The sequence below is a fragment of the Chenopodium album genome, chromosome 16, assembly GCF_948465745.1.
Source record: "Chenopodium album chromosome 16, dcCheAlbu1.1, whole genome shotgun sequence".
NCBI classification, from domain to species: Eukaryota; Viridiplantae; Streptophyta; class Magnoliopsida; order Caryophyllales; family Amaranthaceae; genus Chenopodium; species Chenopodium album.
The window spans coordinates 41,758,029-41,775,453 of record NC_137849.1 but is presented as its reverse complement, the minus strand read 5'-3'; the positions used below and the strand labels follow the sequence as shown (position 1 = coordinate 41,775,453).

General features: G+C 35.2%; 2 protein-coding genes and 1 pseudogene across 6 annotated transcripts; all 3 read left to right on the top strand.

The window, feature by feature from the left end:
- The first annotated feature begins 2,142 nt into the window (after positions 1-2,142).
- Positions 2,143-6,713, top strand: LOC145584327 (putative disease resistance protein RGA4). The gene is made up of 2 exons (XM_081641193.1): positions 2,143-2,849; positions 3,682-6,713. Exons 1-2 carry the CDS (start codon positions 2,171-2,173, stop codon positions 6,711-6,713), a joined length of 3,711 nt encoding a protein of 1,236 aa, XP_081497319.1. The 5' UTR covers positions 2,143-2,170.
- A 1,550-nt stretch (positions 6,714-8,263) lies between these two features.
- On the top strand, positions 8,264-15,182 carry LOC145586545 (protein MOS2 pseudogene; annotated as a pseudogene). Of its 4 annotated transcripts, none has more exons than XR_014100970.1 (4): positions 8,264-9,892; positions 10,834-11,269; positions 12,902-13,065; positions 13,937-15,182. The product of XR_014100970.1 is annotated as a protein MOS2 pseudogene, transcript variant X2 (transcript). The 4 variants fall into 4 exon arrangements; XR_014100971.1 differs by having other exon boundaries at positions 10,831-11,269; XR_014100968.1 differs by having other exon boundaries at positions 10,801-11,269.
- Positions 15,183-15,831: 649 nt separating this feature from the next.
- Positions 15,832-16,802, top strand: LOC145586544 (heme-binding-like protein At3g10130, chloroplastic). The gene has a single exon (XM_081643402.1). The coding sequence runs from the start codon at positions 16,037-16,039 to the stop codon at positions 16,667-16,669; it is 633 nt and encodes a 210-aa protein (XP_081499528.1). The 5' UTR covers positions 15,832-16,036; the 3' UTR covers positions 16,670-16,802.
- Positions 16,803-17,425: the final 623 nt, after the last annotated feature.

The following is a 17,425-nucleotide window of genomic DNA, read 5'->3' as shown; positions in this document are numbered from 1 at the left end:
AATGTTAAATACTCTTAATTGACTACTAACTATGGTTAGCAATATATTATATTTTTTCCTTCTCTTAAAAAAAATGGTTAGTAATAAGATTAATTTGGCAATACTACCTTCCCCAAACTCACGTGTAATGACTAATGACCCTCCCCATTCTTATTTCTTTCTTAAAGTTCTGCAACAATCCAAAACTATAACCAATTCATTTCCCTGCAACCTTCCCCAAAAACCTGGCCAGAATTCTCACTTCCTGCAAAGTGTGTAAACCCCTCCAATTCAGCACCACAATTCGTCGCATAATCATTTCTCCGACGAAAACGACTCAAATGTAATTGCAAGATACCAAATATATCCTTATTAGCTTTGAATTTTTGAGCAAAAATCTTACGGTTTAAAACAATTGGGAATTTGATGAAATAAGCGTTCTAAATAAACAGGGGCAAAAGATGGAATGCGAGGGGTTTGATCTGAAGGGGTTTTAATTTTCTATTTTAATTTAAATTATTTCCTTTGAATTTAATTAGTAATTAACTATGGAGGGTCATTAACCTAACCACATGTTAATTATCATTAACAAAATAGCTTATGAAGGGCATGTATTAAACAATATATAAAACTTGTGGGCACCGTGTAGAAGTTTGAATTTAGGAGGGCACAACATAGAAAACACAATACTTTGGGGGTACTATGTAGAAAAATCCAAAAAAAAATAAAATTTGTACAATATGTAGAATATTGAGGTCAAAAAACATGAATACATATGTTCTTGTTGTATGTAAGGATTTACTCGTCCAATAGTTTACATTTACAGATAATAGAACCTTTTTTTAAAAAAAAAAAAAAAAAAAATTTAATTTCACAAAAAATTAGCAACATGTTACATGCATGTATAGTTAGATTCATGTTAATCACTGTACATCTAGCTTTGAATAGTGACAATATATATATAACTTAAAATAGAAATAGCAAAAAAACATAATAGTGGGGCTCCAATAATGTCAATCCTATCTGCCAATCATCAAGTTTGGTGTAGCCATATAGTTGGTTGCAAGGTTGAATAATCCTAAGGAATAATTGTAGTTGGTTACATTTAGAGGTGGGATCTCTAAAACTTGACTTTCCCTTCATTTCAAAGTGTTTAAGCATAAAAATAGTATGATAGTTGAGTTTCATTAGTTACAGTTAAACATACAAATTACAAGACACGCGCTACGCGTGTACAACATAGGATATTTTACTCGTAAATTAAAAATCATAAAAAAAATAAAAATAATAATAACAAATTTACTCCAGATCCACTTCTTATAACTTAATCTTAGAAAATATTGTTAATTATTTAGTTCTTTTGTATAAAAGATTCAACACTATAGAGTAAATATTTATAGTAATACTACACACACACACACATATATATATATTAGAATTTTTTTTTTTTTTTTTCTTTTTAATACATGTTAAGGTAGGTTTTTTTTTTCTATGTATTTAACAAAGTTTTTTTTTTTTTTTTTTTTTTTTTTTTTTTTTTTAACATTTATTTATTTTAGGAATAGTTGATTTAATTTTTATTTATTTATTTTCTTTTGTGAGCAGTTATGAACATTTAAAAAAATTGAATAGTACTTTAGCAAATTAAATTGAGAAGGGCATTTTAGGGAAAGGCAAATTTATCAACCAAAATGCCCATTCTCTTTATATAGTACTATAGATATTAAAAATAAATAAATAAATAAAAAATAATTTGATTAATTAAAAGTGAATAAATAAACTTTTATTTTGGTGCGAAGAAAGTAATTTAATTAATATTAATCTACTCTGTTTGCCTGTTTATGACTAGTAGACCATATAAGCAGTATTAATAGGCAAAAAATTCACCATATTACATAAGTCGAGTTGACAATGTTAATTTGTTTGATTTGTTGATACAAATGGGTTCAAGTTGACATACTTAAACAATTAATCAAGTAGTAAGTAGTGAGTGGTGATACATAACTTATTTACAAAAGTGGCAAAAACATGGGTCTCCAACATCTTTCATTCCTTCCTACTTAGCAAGTTTAATTAATTAAGCTCATAATTCAATCATACTTAACCAAAATCATATGATCAAAACACAAATTTACATCTTACTTATCCTGCTTCTCTCATTCGCATCGTCGCAATCACAAACACGAGCAGGATGGCAGTTGCAGAAGCCATAGCAATCGAGGCTGCAAAAGCCATGATACAATTAGTGGCAACTCGGCCATTAGAGGAGCTACGCCTCGCTTGGGGTTTCAAGGATCACCTACGAAAACTCAACTCAAAATTAAATTACATTTTAGCATTTTTAAATGACATGGGAAGCGCCAAGAAAGAAATGGAAGTCCAACTTGTAAATTGTTGGCTACAAAATATCAAAGATGTCGTCTATTTTGCGCAAGATATTATGGATGAGTACGCCTATGAAATCCTCCGTAGGAAACTCGAGATAAATAGTAACGCATCGAGAAAACGTTTACGTCTCCACAATGTGATGTTTAAGCGATCGAATCGAATCAAGTTCCGTTTTCGGATGACTCGTAAGGTGACCGAGATCCTTGCCAAGTTTGATGAGCTTGAAAATGATGCTAAAAATTATGGGCTGAAAGCGGTGAAGTTGGCAACGGATGCACGCACATCTACTTATAATGATGATAATATGAATGAATATTATTGTATGTTGAAGCAAGCTAGACAAAATGCGGGTTTAGAAGATGGATCTGAGTTTATTGGAAGGAAGATTGATGAGGAGAAGTTATTGCAAATGATTTGTTCATCATCACCTGGAAATAACAGTAATTCTGGCTTGTGTGTTAAGGCCATAGTTGGAACAGGGGGTAAGTTCTCTCTGTTTCACATTCTCCCTCGTATTTTTACTCCAATTGTAATTGTTTAAATGTATTTCTTCTGTCTCTAGATGTTATTCCTATTTGACGTCTTTCTTGTGAAGCAAAAATGTCCAATTTAAGTAGGAAAAAGTTTTAGCAAGGGAGTATGAGTAGACTTTTTAATATGTTCCATTCCAACTCAATTCTTTAGGCTCTACTCGGTTTATCTGATTATGTTTGAAATTGTAATGTCTAAACTTATTTTATATTATACTCGTATAAACTTATTTAATGTATTTCATTTTGTCTAACCTAAAGTTTTATTTTATCTAAACTTATTTACTACGTCTAAATCTATTTTATTTTGTTCAAACTTATTTTCTTTAAATTTTTCGATATTTTATATGAACTCAATTTATTTGAAACTTATTTTTGAGGGGGAGATTGGACATCTAAAACTACTTCTGGCTGAATAGCGGATATTGGGTACAATGTGTTTAATATAACTTGGGCTCTGTTAGACACGGCCTTGCACATGATCAGACTTTTATTTTTTATTTTTATTTTTTAACACATGATCAGACTAATTGCATTTCAATATTATTTGTTTTTTCACAAAAATCATTAATTCACATCTGAGTATCAAATCTGTGACCATCAAATCTTCAATACACATCCATTTTATTTAAGGAGAGACAATTTACAAATCAAATGTGATGATTAATAACATGTAATCAGAGGGAAAAATAATTAGTATTTAGTAATGATTATCTAATTATCTATGATGGTACAAATTCTTACAATATATAGACATTGATATATACTTTACCCTATTAAACAGGTCTTGGCAAGACTACTTTAGCAAGGCGTTTATACAACAATGACCAAATTATTGGGCATTTTGCGAAGCGAATTTGGATACCTATGTCAGAAGATTTTGATGCTAAAAGAGTTTTGAAGGAGATGGTTGAATGTCCTACAAAAAAAACATACTTAACTAGCACACATGCTATCATTAATCAGCTTCAAGAAGAGATAAAGTCGAGTAAATTCTTGCTCGTCCTAGATGATGTATGGAACAAAAATGATGATATGTGGAGCTCTCTACACCGTTTGCTGCAGAGAATTGGGAATTCTGCTCAAAGTGTGATTTTAATTACTACTCGTAGCAACGAGGTTGCTATGGAAGCTGAAGCTCACACACACTTGTTGACAGGATTATCAGATGAGGAAAGTTGGGCTCTTTTCAAGCAGCAATTTAGAGCTAGTGAGGCATTGCTTAATGTTCCGTGTTTTGAAGAAGTTGGGAGGACGATTGTTGAGAAATGTAAGGGTGTTCCTTTAGCAATAAAAATGATTGGAAGATCACTCGAGTCAAAGAAGTATCTGTATGAGTGGGAGAAAATAGAGAAAAGTGAGCTATGGCATGTAGAATATGCTAAAAATCATATCCTACCTTCGATATTGTTGAGCTATCATCATTTACCTTCTTTGTCATTGAAGCAATGTTTTGCTTATTGTGCAATTTTTCGTAAAGATTGCCCTATGGAAAGAGGTGATTTGATTGCTCTTTGGATGGCGCAAGGCTTCCTTCACAAACACGAAACAAGCTTAACAATGGAAGAGATTGGTGAGGAGTTTTTAGAAATACTGTCAAAGAATTTGTTCTTGGAAGGAAAAGAAAGTGAGAAAACAGGACGGATTTTGTCTTATAAGATGCATGATTTGGTGCATGATCTAGCAGTGTATGTATCGCGTAAGGACTTGTTGGTATGGAACAAAGAAGCAAAGCCGAATAGTGACATTGAGTGTAGACATTTAGTAGGCAAGTTTAGTGTACAACATGCATTTCAAGAAATCATTCCTGCAGAAATTTCTACAAAGAGACTACGAACAATTAATCTTTGGACTGGTTTGCCAGGTAATTTGTTAACAGTTAGATATCTGCGAAGTCTAATAACTGATGGGATTGGCCTTCGGGTGGTACCTGCTTCCATTCGGAAGTTAAAGCTTCTCAAGTATCTAGACTTATCAAACAATCCGTTCAAAACGTTACCAGAGTCAATCACTAAGCTCTACCAGTTACAAACTCTGAAACTTACCGGCTGCAAAGAACTGACAGAGCTACCAAATGAATTGCATAAGTTGGTAAACTTAAGACACATTATGACAACAGATCATAGCGTGTTTGCATCTAAAGGATTACAACAATTAACATGCCTGCAGACCTTACCTGATCTTGCATTGCGCGATGGAGAAGGATGGACCGTTGATGAATTAGCCTCTTTACATGAAGCTAGAGACGGGCTCTCTATCTCAGGTCTTGAATATGTGAAGAGTGAAGCTGAAGCAAGAAAAGTTGAGCTTGGAAAAAAGGTGAAGCTTTTACGATTGCATCTAGTTTGGTCTGGTAATAGAGTAGACAGCAGCACTGATACTGATGAGGAAGTTCTGACTGGACTTGAACCTCACCCGGGTATAATAGCACTGGCTATAGTTGGCTACAAAGCCGAAAACTTTCCTACATGGATTATGAAGATGGCTGTTAAATTTGAGGCACCAAGAAGTAAGATACTACCTCTTAGCAATCTCAAAGCAATAAAACTCGTGGATTGCAGAAGATGTCGATTTCTTCCCACACTCGGTCAGTTGCCATTTCTTAAGTATCTATATCTTGATAAATTATCTGTTGAATGCATAGATGATCACTTCTATGTAAGTGATCAGGATCTTCACAAGCAAATAGAAAAACTGTTTCCAGCTTTACGAGAGCTTCAGATCTGGAACTTTGACAGTCTGACAGAATGGATGCAGCCATCGCCAACACTAGGGGCAATCACCTTTCCTTGCCTGGAAATTTTAGAGGTTATGAACTGCCCTCTTCTGGAGACAATACCAGCCCTGAAATTTGAGTCCCTGAAACGGTTAAGAATTCAAGAATTTCCCGGTACTCAATCCTTGGACATTGTCAGATACAGCAGCAGTCTCATATCATTAGAAGTTTGTGAGATACTAAAATTGAAGAGCTTGCCACAGGAGGTATCAAACAATACAAACCTTCAGAAATTGAGTATATGGGGTTGTCAAGAACTCGAGTCTTTGCCTGATGGACTGCCAGCATCTCTCAAGACCTTGGACATAAGAGAATGTCCTGCCTTAACTGAACTTCCTGATGCTCTTTTTGGGGACCTATTGTGTTTGTGTAAGCTGAATATCTACAGATGCAGCAGGTTAAAAAAGATTTCAACTAGTTTGCAGGAATGTGCATCTTTAAAGGAGCTGAACATAAAGCAATGTCCATCAATAGAAGGTCCCCAAACAGATTTAAGCAAGTTGATTGGTCTCGAAGAGTTGTGGGTTAATGAAGCAGGAGAATTAACAACTTCCATACTACAAGCACTGCAACATCTTCCATCACTAATGGAGTTGAGCATTGGTGGATTTAAAGACGAAAATGTGGTCAAAACTTACTTCGCAAACAAGGCACCTTGCCTCACTAGCCAATCCATCAGCCTTACACGACTAATTTTGGATGGTTATCCAAATGTCAAATTGGTACCTGAACAAATCCAACTCTTTAGCAACCTTAAATTCATGTCTATATGGAATTTCGATAGATTGGAACAACTTCCAGATTGGATAAGCAATATGTCATTGCTCGAGGAGTTGTCGCTTTACAAATGCATGAATCTGAAATTTCTACCTTCAAAACAAGCCATGCTGTCTCTTACTGAGTTTTGGCATCTAGATGTTGCTGATTGCCCACTGCTAACTGAAAGATATGCCAAAGATGGCCCTAAATGGCATAACATCTCACATATTTCTTATATTGTTTTTAATGATAACATTGTCCAAAGTAATGAACGAGAATGATTTGTTCAGATGTAGACTATCAATTGTACAAGAAGCTTTTTGTTCTTTAGGACCATAAGTCCATAACTTCTGTTGTTAGACTTGTTATGAACTTTATACAATTAGATTTTCGATAATTTTTAGATTTTTGATTAATTTTTTCCATACAAAAAATTATGTAAATTGTCCTAAATATAATTATCATAGATATTACACAAACATTCCATCTTGTGTACTGCTGGCCACGCTGCTTCTAAAATTCCCCAGAGGTCACCCATCATTACTCCCATTCAAACATGCTTAACTAAAAAGTATCTTAGCATATTAGCTCGTTGAAAAAATATGCATTTTGTTAGTATGAGTAGTAAATTAAATTCCTTTAAAGTAATCATAAGGGGTATTACAATAACATTCACGAAGTAATCCTCATGATGACAAGCCATGCGCTGTGGCTAGCCAAATACGAGTATAAGAATTTGTGTTACACAAAACACAATAATAAGTTATACAATTGTATTTTACGACAATTTTTTATTTTATTTTATTTTTTTTGTAAAAAAAAATATCTATGATAATTATATTTATGTTTATAATACATACATAGTATATTTTTTGTATGGAAATAAATAATCGAATTTATTCACAAACTTTTCAAGCCGAATTTGGTAAAACTCATCTCAACTCGTTATTAAGATGTCGAGTCGAATTTTAACCCTAGTCAAGCTACCACGAATTGAGTTATAACCAAATTTTGAGCGAGCCGAGCTTGAACTATGTTAAGATAAGATAGAATTGTTATGGAATATATTTTATATCCTTTGTATTACTCCTCCGTCCCTATTTTTTGCCGTATTGCCAAATTGGGGTCAAACTTTACAAACTTTGACCATAAATTCTCATTGTTCTACAAAAGGAAAATAAAATAAACGTTTTAACACGTGTTTTGGAGCAGAAATACTTGCGTGGACCTGGTCCACAATAATATTATTGTGGACCCGAGGTTTATACACACGCAACTGGCATTATATTGAACATAATGACCCTTATTTTTAACATAGTGACCCTTATTTTTAACATAGTGACCTTTATTAAAAGTTGTATAACGTTTAATACTATTGTGAACTTGAAGGTACGGCGTTATGACCCTAATTTTAACATAGTGACTTTTATTATTTATATTGACCTTATAAAATATTTCATTAAAAAAATTAACTTCCTATAGCCTCATATTACCAAAATGACTTTTTTTTTCAACATAGTGACCTTCATTTTATTATAGTGACTTTATTTTTTATTAATAAAACAACCATAGTTTCTCTAATGTTAGCGGTTCACAATAAATTAGAGTGAACCAGCTCCATTTAAGAATTTGTAGTTTTGGAGACCACTTATAGTCAAATGGGGCAAAAATAAAAGGATAGAGGGAGTATGTTTTACGAGTAATATTTTCCCTAAGGTAGATTTATTAGAATCCTAGATTGGTTAGGTTTCTAAGTGATTGTATAAATATTAGAAGGATAAGACTTTGAGATTATCTTGACAAACTATTTACGAACAAGGCTCAGCTCATTATGGCCAAACCGTAACACTTTCAAAGTGTTGGCTTTTTTAAAAGTTACTCCGTAATAACTCGTACTCGTATTTACTTCAAAATAGATCCAGTATTCTAGAACGAAACGAAAAACAGCCGTGGTTGTCGCCAGAAACCACTATCACCGCTGTTGAAGCGCCACCCGATAACTCAGGCGAGATAATTTTCTCTCTCCTCCATCAAAAACCATGAAGAAGATCTCTTTCTCTGTATCATCAAATCAATCTTCTTCTAAATCAAACACCAAAACCAAGAATGATTCAGCCCCAAAAGCCCAACTTGATCGTGAATCAATCACAGAATTCGACCCTTCTCAAACCCTAACCCTAGAAAAAGGCCCCAAAAGAATCGTGATTCCCCCGAAACAGAACGAATGGCGTCCCGCAAAGAAGATGAAGAATCTCGATTTACCCCCAATTCACTCCGAAGGAAAACCCCTTGAATTTGAAGTTGAAAACGAAGCTGATGTTGCTGCCCCAGAAGCTGATTCGAAGATTTCATATGGGTTGAATCTCCGCCAAGATTCGGTTAATGGTAAGGGTGAATTTGATGTTCCTAATTCAATTGATTCGATTATGCTTAAGAAATTGAGAAATGATTTAGATAAGTTGCCTGAAGATGAGGGTTTTGATCAATTTGAGGAGGTTCCTGTTGAGGGTTTTGGGGAAGCTTTGTTAGCTGGGTATGGGTGGAGACAAGGGATGGGAATTGGGAGAAATGCTAAGGAGGATGTCAAGGTTGTTGAGTATAAACGTCGGACCGCGAAAGAGGGGTTAGGGTTTACTGATGATAATGTGGTTCCTGGGAAAGTTGATGAGAATAATAAGAAATTTGAGGTTGGGAAAGAGTTAAGGATTGTTGGTGGTAGAAAGATGGGGTATAAGGGTAGAGTTATTGAGGTGTTACCGGGAGGTGATTCATTGTTTTTGAGGCTTTCACGTAGTGATGAGGAAGTGAAGGTTCGAGTGGATGAAGTGGCTGAGTTGGGTTCTTTGGAGGAAGATAAGTGTTTGAAGGAATTGAAGGAGTTGAAGATTCAAGGTTCTAAAGAATCTTCGAGGGGCAGCGATAAGAAGGGGAGTAGAGATTCGTCGAGTGAAAGAAAGGAAAGTAAGAGAGGTAGAAATGAGGGTAGGAGAGGTGATGTTGGTGAAGGTAAGAGTGAACGCAGGGTGCGGGTGGATGAGAAAAGGACTAGTATTAGTAGAGTTTCTTGGCTTAGGAGTCATATTAGGGTCAGAATTGTTAGCAAATCGTTTAAAGGAGGAAAGTTTTACTTGAAGAAGGGTGTGGTAATCGATGCAGTTGGAGCCAGGACCTGTGATATAACAATGGATGATGGTAGGGAGATTGTTCAAGGAGTAGAACAGGAGGTATTGGAAACTGCCCTCCCTAGGCGAGGTGGTCCTGTTCTTGTTCTCTTTGGAAAGCACAAGGGTACTTATGGCAGTCTTGTGGAGAAAGATTCTGAGAGGGAAACTGGTGTAGTTCAAGACGCTGATACACACGAGCTGATTCATGTGCAGCTTGAACAAATAGCTGAATTTGTTGGAGACCCAAGCGACATTGGTTATTGATTATGGATGCCATATTGAACTAGTATAACAAGGTGATATACCAGGCACATTTCACTTATGGCTTGTAGCTGTGGCTTATTTAGTTTTATACAAAGTATCTTACACTTTATCTATTGTTTATTGTGATACTGTGATGCTTGATTTAGAAAATTCAAGTGATTTGTTATAAGATGCTCTTTGTGGCTATTGCATTGTTTAGTACTTTGTTGAAATTGGTCACGCTTTTACTCCAATGAATAATTCTAATGTTCTGTCTAAAACATGTAGATACATGATTAATATTTGACCTCTTGATCTTGAAATGTTTATACTTGTTTAATAATCTTAGAATTGTGAAATTGCATTGAATTCATTTTCCCAATGAAACTCATTTGTGGACTTTGATTGATGGGTTTGGATTTATCTTTATTCTTGTCTCTTCCTTGTGGATGGGGAAGACCCTTTATTTTCATAGTGAGCACTGAGCAGTCAGTTTCTGTGTTGTTTGTCTGAAATTGGTCCAGGCAATGTTATTTATTGTTATACATTCACAGGAATATTCTGCAAGGTTGAAGCACATAAAGTGTTTTAAAAACTTCTTAACACCCTTTGTTGACTTAGAAAGGCGAGCCAATCACTGAATTGTCTAACAAATAGTTGCATTGAGTCGGATGCCTGTAATTAGCTTATTAATACAAGTTTCGCACCAATATCACCTCCCCTCTTCCCTCCTGAGATCTTCCTCTCTCTTTTCAAGTGTTTCAGTTTCCACCTTTGGCCATGAATGCCTATAGTTGAAAGAAAGAATACATAGGCCATCAGTTGCTTTTGAAATTTGACTGGTTCAGCAATTGTTCCTTTTTTTTTTTTTTAAATTGCTGTAATTGTGCTTGTTCATGCATCATCTTGTGATATCAATTTACCGCGTTTCTATCCCGTGGTTAACAATTGGTAAGTATAGGAGTTTATCACTAATGGGATGTGGTGGCAGCAGTGGAAGTGGACACAGTTCCTTGGGCTATTTGTTGGAAGCATTGAAGCTCCGAAGCCTGCTTCTTACTAAAGCTCCGAAGCCTGCTTCTTACTAAAGCTCCAGCCAATGTTAGTTCAGAACCAGCTGTGAAAGGAGCAGCAAAGCCTGTTGCTGCTAAAACCTAGCTTATTGATGTCCAGAAGGCTCCTGCAGGAGTTAATACTAACTGTGAACAGAAATTTGGGGATAGACTACGTGGATTTGTATTTGGTGTTTTACGGTTTTATTCACAACTATAGACCCGGCTTGAACAAAGAGGTCTTTGAAGAGTTGCACTTGGAATCCATTTGGAATGGCATGGAGAAATGCCTTGAATTAGGCCTATGTATTGCTATTGGTGTTACAAACTTCAACCCCTTCTAGATGCACTGATTCTGTATGCCCTGATGCTAATCAGGTATCTTTTTGTTTTCGTACCTTTCCTCGATTTTTCTAATATAATTGCTGTACTTTTAATTGAGAATTTGTCCTTGAATTTGGTGAGGTCGTTCTCTGATTAATTTGCCTAATTACCTCTGAGTTTTCCCCAGATTGTACCTTTTTTTCATAGCAAGTGCTCAGACACACACGTGCGTGCACACACCCACCCACCCACACCCACAGTGTTCTGCATTTCATTTTCAAATATTTTAGGGCATTAATGTGATAGCATAGTATGAGTTCATGAAATGCAAGTATAGTACAGTTTATACGTATGTAGCATGGAAATGGCTTAGCTTTTGCAGACAGATATGTTTTGAAAATAAGAAAACCAATGTCCGAGCTATTCCTAGGTTCCATTAGTATGAAAATGATTTGGGTTTTAAAAAAATGGGATAACTTCTGGTCTCAGCAATATTCATGCTTCCTAAGTTTATGCTATTGTGTGTATTATGAAATTAATGGTGATTTGTTAGATCTGTATATCCTTATATTTGAAGGTGAGTTGGCTGTCACTACTGCTGCCAATCTAATATCACTTTCTTATATGTGAATATCAAAGTTATATGCCACCCTTTATGGGCATATATTGGAAGATGTAGAGCATATAGTAGAATCTCTTAACTTTAGGATCTTTTTTTGAACATTTCAGGTCTCCCAAGTTTCTTTAGTTGATGTTTAGGATCTAGAATTTTAGGAAGATACTTTGTACATGTTTGATTGCAAGCCTGCACAGTGATGTCTGCAATCAGGAAATAAATCTGCTTAGCTTGTGAATTTGTATAATGATGAGGATTTGGGGAAGAAGTAATACCATTTTATTGTGGCTGAGCTTATGGATCCCCTAAGTATGTTATATCTCAAGTCCAATACAGAGTGGGGTATTCAGTGGAAAGTGAAACCAGCAAGAAACACCTTAGCTGCAAGATTAGAGCTGCTGGTTCTCTGTTCTACTCTCAATCACCATGTAACTTGTCATTATTCTTCCCTCTTGGTGTTCATTTTCACTTCCATTTGCATGATCATAAAGCTCATTGCTGTCATTTATTGACGTTCCTAATTCAGTTCTATCTTCTATGCTCATCTTGGCTCACATGATCATAAGGATAGTTGCTTTCTCAGTTATGCACCAAGCTAAATCACCTGTGACTATCCCCTACCAGAGGGGAAGACCAGCTCAGCAGCACCTTAGTAACTAATTCGCATGTCATCAGGAGGGAATAATAGCTTTTGTTATATAAATTTGTTATCAGCAAAATTTAGGTGGAAGGAATCCAAAAGTTGTTAGAGAGTTTGTTATGCCTTCAGCATATTAAAGGTAGATTATGAATGTAAGAGATCATTGAGAAATATATTGTTGGGAGAAAATTTATGCCTCTCAAAAGTAGGAAGGTCTGTTTGGCTACCTTAAGCCATTCAAGGTCTGTTTAGCTACCGTAAACCACTCTTATCTTTTGCTATCTATTTTTGCCTCGTTGATTCCTGTCACCACTCTGAAGCACAACCTTTTTCCTCTCATATGTATGGAATTGTTATAATTTGTGCCTGCTGAATTGCCATCTGATGGAATGTTCTGTTCGATTTGTTGATAGTGGTTTGTTTATTTCAGCTGCTAGAAATGCTTTCTGATCTTTTGGAATCAGGCATAATGAAAATATTGGTTGTCACGTGACTGTTAGAGGTGACAAGGCAAGGCAGTTACCCATAAAGTGGTTTGAAGGTCAAGGAATAAGAGTCACTGAGAAGAGACTTCACCATATATTTTGGAATCAAGTAAGCTATCTTTTGCCCATTAGCATTGTTATGTGGCCATCTGTTGGTGCTGGTACTCTTGCTGCTGCAATTTTTTTATTTAAGCTTATCTGATTGTGTATGTTAATCATTAACTTACAATGCTGTCTTTCAAATTTATGACCATGTTGCATATTACTTGAACTTGATAAAGACCCTGAATATATAATTGTGAGGATTGTAAGTTCATTATTCATATTATGCATAATATTGGTAATACTTCAAACAGCTTTATAGTAGCTATTGCAAGCACAATTAATCCTAGCCGACTTTCTTGGGGTACCGCACCTGTTAGCGTGGTGCAACTAATAATTACAAATTTCCGTTGGAACTTACTAAGTTACTATCAGTCACTCTTTGAATTAGGATTTATGGGGACAAAAAAAAAAGAAGAATAAACATATAATTAATTAAAAAAAAATAATAGTAGTGTGGGTTGTAAAAGCATTTAACATTATACAAAGAATTTTATACGGAGAGCTTCTCTGTTGTTGAAAAATATTTCCTTGGACCTAAAAGTTTGGATAAAATATCTGTAATAGATTATGGAACTCTTGTTTGTTAGTATTGTTCACTAGCATAGGAGCATTGGCCTTGTGTTTTTGTGACATTTTAGATTAGCTAGCTTGAAATCTCACACTAGCCTGGAAATGAACCTGCTTATTTGTATGAAGTAAAGAGTAGTGATTGTAAAGTATTACAGTTTATGCCTTGTTACTGAGCTAATCTCTAGTGCTTATTCTAGTTGTATTGGAATTTGCTTTTGTTTTGGGTGGATATCTGTATGTTATACACTTTTACCATAACTCTACTCGTTAGATGTGATCGAGAAATCTTGGTTTATTGGGTGCAGGACGCCAGGACCAACCCTCAACCAAGTTTCATAATCCCCAATTGGTGGACGTGCTTTAGACTATCTATGTTCTGGTTACAAGTTTACAACCTTGCCATTTCAAATATAGATATCGAAAAGTTGAGTTAGAACCTCAAAGGATAATGCTTATTTTCTTCCATTGTTGTCCTTGTTGATGCAAAAATTAAATGTGGAGTATGTAGTGTAAGCTGGGGTTTTGTTTTTGTGATTTTTTAAAAAGGTACAGAGTATTCTTGTTATCATTGCAATTTTTTTTTTTTTTTTTTTTTTTTTTTTTTTTAAGGATCTAGGTTGTGTGACATAACTCTGAAATCGCTATATAATTGAATTCAAACTCTTTTTCAATATTTTATAGACCAGTTGGTTTACCTGTTAATCTGTTATGGTTCAACACTTTATGACTTCCAGAGTTTCTCCCTAATTTCATTTCAATTTGGGGAAAAAAAAAGAACTTAAAATTGGTCCCAAAGTGTAGATTAGCCTTTGGTTTTTTGAGTATTGTAGCCTTGGAAACGAGAAAGGACGAGGATCCCACAAGCCGAAAAAAAAAAAAAAAAAAAAAAAAAAAATTTAGGGAAATTCTCAATGGTACTCTTAAGGTTTTTATTTTTCTCAATGATAAACAGCTAAAAATAAGATTATCTTTGGTAATCAACTATTTATATTACTAATTCAATGGTGACATTAATTTACAAATATAAGCCTAACCATAGTTAATAAAAGGCAAATTGATTAATATACCCTTGAAAAAAAATCAGATTTTTCTTTATTTTAAACAATTAAAAAAAAAAAAAAAATCACCAACCAGCCACTCTAGTACTCCACCTGCCCAACGCCCAAACCCAATCCGGCCACTTGCCCACGGCGCCGACCTCTCCCATACCTCCCTCCCTTGGCGCCGGCGCCGATTCCCTCCCCCTGTCGCGACGCCTCCCTTTCCTCCCTCTCGAATCCCCCACAAAACCCACGAAATCCCTAATTGAAACCCCCAATCAAGCAACCCTAACCTCTATTGACAACCACCCTTAGCGCCACCCACTGACCGGAACCCTCGTTGGATAACGTCGACCAACACCCCCAATCCTTCCGGTCAACTTCGATCTATGCCTCTGGTCACTTGCGAATCTTTATTTAACCAACTTTGATTTGAGATGGTGTTGGTGGTGTTAGCGGTGCCGCAAAAGAGAGAGGAGATGACTGCGGAGATGGGAATTGGGTGTTAAGGGTCGCAGCGACAAAGGGAGAAGGTGTTCAGCCTGGCACCGGCGTCGGGGAGGGAATCTTGGATGGCACGGTCGGCGCCGGCCGGGAGTTGGGTGGGTAGGGGTGGCAGGGGGAAGAAGAGGGGTGGTGGGTTTTTGTTAAAAAGGGGTATTTTAGGCATTTTTCTTTTCCCTCTCTTTTAAAACATTAACCATGATTAATATCCTTTAAAATACTTAACTAATGTTATCACTGAATTAATTTTACAAATTATAGATTATCAAAGATAATTTGATATTTTAGTGTTTACCATTGAGAAAAATAAAAACCTTAAGAGCACCGTTGAGAATTTCCCAAAAATTTAACAAAGCGGAAAAAAAAAATATAAGTTATGTGAATAGTGCACAAAGTGAAATTTATCATCTAATTTAGAACGAAGAAAGTAATTCCACAAGGTTTACTCATATTTCAAAAAATTTAGTACTCTGTTTAATTACATAATTTCATCTTCATCTTCACATTTATGGTTAATCCATAACCAAAAATGACTTTGAATTAAAACTATTTGACCTAACCCGAAATTGACCCGATTAACCGCTTTGACGGGTCTACTTAAAATAATTTAAAAGCATCCAGATCAATATGGGGACGTGGAGAAAGAATGTCCGCAACTCCTGCCTCTCATACGAACCACAAACAGAATTCCAAATGGTCATCTATCAGCTTACTACCCCTTCCTCAAGTAAAGGAGAACGCAACAAGTTGAACATTCTTGACACCAAAACACCCCAATATAATCTCAATCAATTTTACATTTTACCCAAATCATTTCATAAAAAACCCAATTCAAAGCTACCCAAAAATCCTTGAATAAAAATGGGTATGATCTTGGGCAAAATCACAGTAGAAACCCCAAAACATGAAGTATTACAATCAACAAACGAGTATGAAATACGCAAGTACCCATCATCAGTTATAGCCGAAGTAACATACGATCCAACACAAATGAATGGCAACAAAGATGGTGGGTTCACCATATTAGCCAATTACATTGGCGCTTTGGGTAATCCTCAGAACACCAAGGCTGAAAACGTTGCTATGACAGCCCCAGTTGTAACACAATCAAAGGCCGAGTATGTCGGGGAGAAGATAGCTATGACAGCCCCAGTTGTAACAAAAGAGCAAAGGGGTGGCGAAGGCGAAAGCGGGGAAAAGAAGATGGTGACGATGCAGTTTATATTGCCTGATAAGTATAAAAGAGTTGAAGACGCGCCGAAGCCGTTGGATGAGAGGGTGGTGATTAAGGAAGAAGGGGAGAGGAAGTATGGTGTGGTGAAGTTTAGTGGAGTTGCGAGTGATGGTGTGGTGAAGGATAAGGTGGAGGGGTTGAGGGTTGCATTGGAGAAAGATGGGTATAAAGTGATTGGGGAACATTTGTTAGCTAGATATAATCCTCCTTGGACTTTGCCATTTTGTAGGACTAATGAAGTTTTCATACCAGTGGAGTGAGTGAGATTAAATTAGTATAGGTTGTAATTTATGTTGTAATTTTTTTTTTTTTTGGTGTGTGTGTGTTTTGTGAAACTATGAAGTATAAATCTTTTGTTTGTCTTTTAATCAATTCTAATTTTCCTTTTTTTTAGCATATTTTTCTTGATTTAATAATTGTAAACACAAACATGCAATTTATTGCAATATGCGAATATGTTTGCCGTGCCACTAGATTTGTACTCATCCGACCCAAAATCAAATGAATAATTCATTAAAAGAGTAATAAGCTCATGGACAAACTTAGATATAAAGTTTTTTTTTTTTTTTTTTTTTTTTTTTTTTTTTTTTTTTTTTTTTGAAACGTAGATATAAAGATTATAAACTCAAATACTACCTCCTATTTATATTATTTACAACTTTGGGGTATTATTTGTAAGATATAAAAATTGTAGATAATAAAAATTGGAGGCAGTATTAACTTATTCACAAACAATAGTATGATGAACAATAGGCTCCGATAATAACAAACCGATTTAAAGTTGAACGAATGATAAACTACGTAAGTATGATCTAGATGAATAAAAAATAAGTATTTTTGGAGACTATTATTATGTATCCATTATGTATAAATGTGTCCATATTTTAATTTTACCATAATTTTGAAATATAGGTTAATTTGTAATTAAATAGTTTTATAATAACAACAAAATAACTATTTTGGGTCCATTTAGTATGAGTCTACTCAACTATAGCTAAAAGACTTCCACAAAAAAG

Bases quoted from the DNA above. Each gene is read 5' to 3' on its own strand.
- LOC145584327 (XM_081641193.1), top strand. From the start codon at position 2,171: ATGGCAGTTGCAGAAGCCATAGCAATCGAGGCTGCAAAAGCCATGATA. The intron at 2,850-3,681 runs GTAAGTTCTCTC...CCTATTAAACAG, and splicing joins GGCCATAGTTGGAACAGGGG to GTCTTGGCAAGACTACTTTA.
- LOC145586544 (XM_081643402.1), top strand. From the start codon at position 16,037: ATGGGTATGATCTTGGGCAAAATCACAGTAGAAACCCCAAAACATGAA.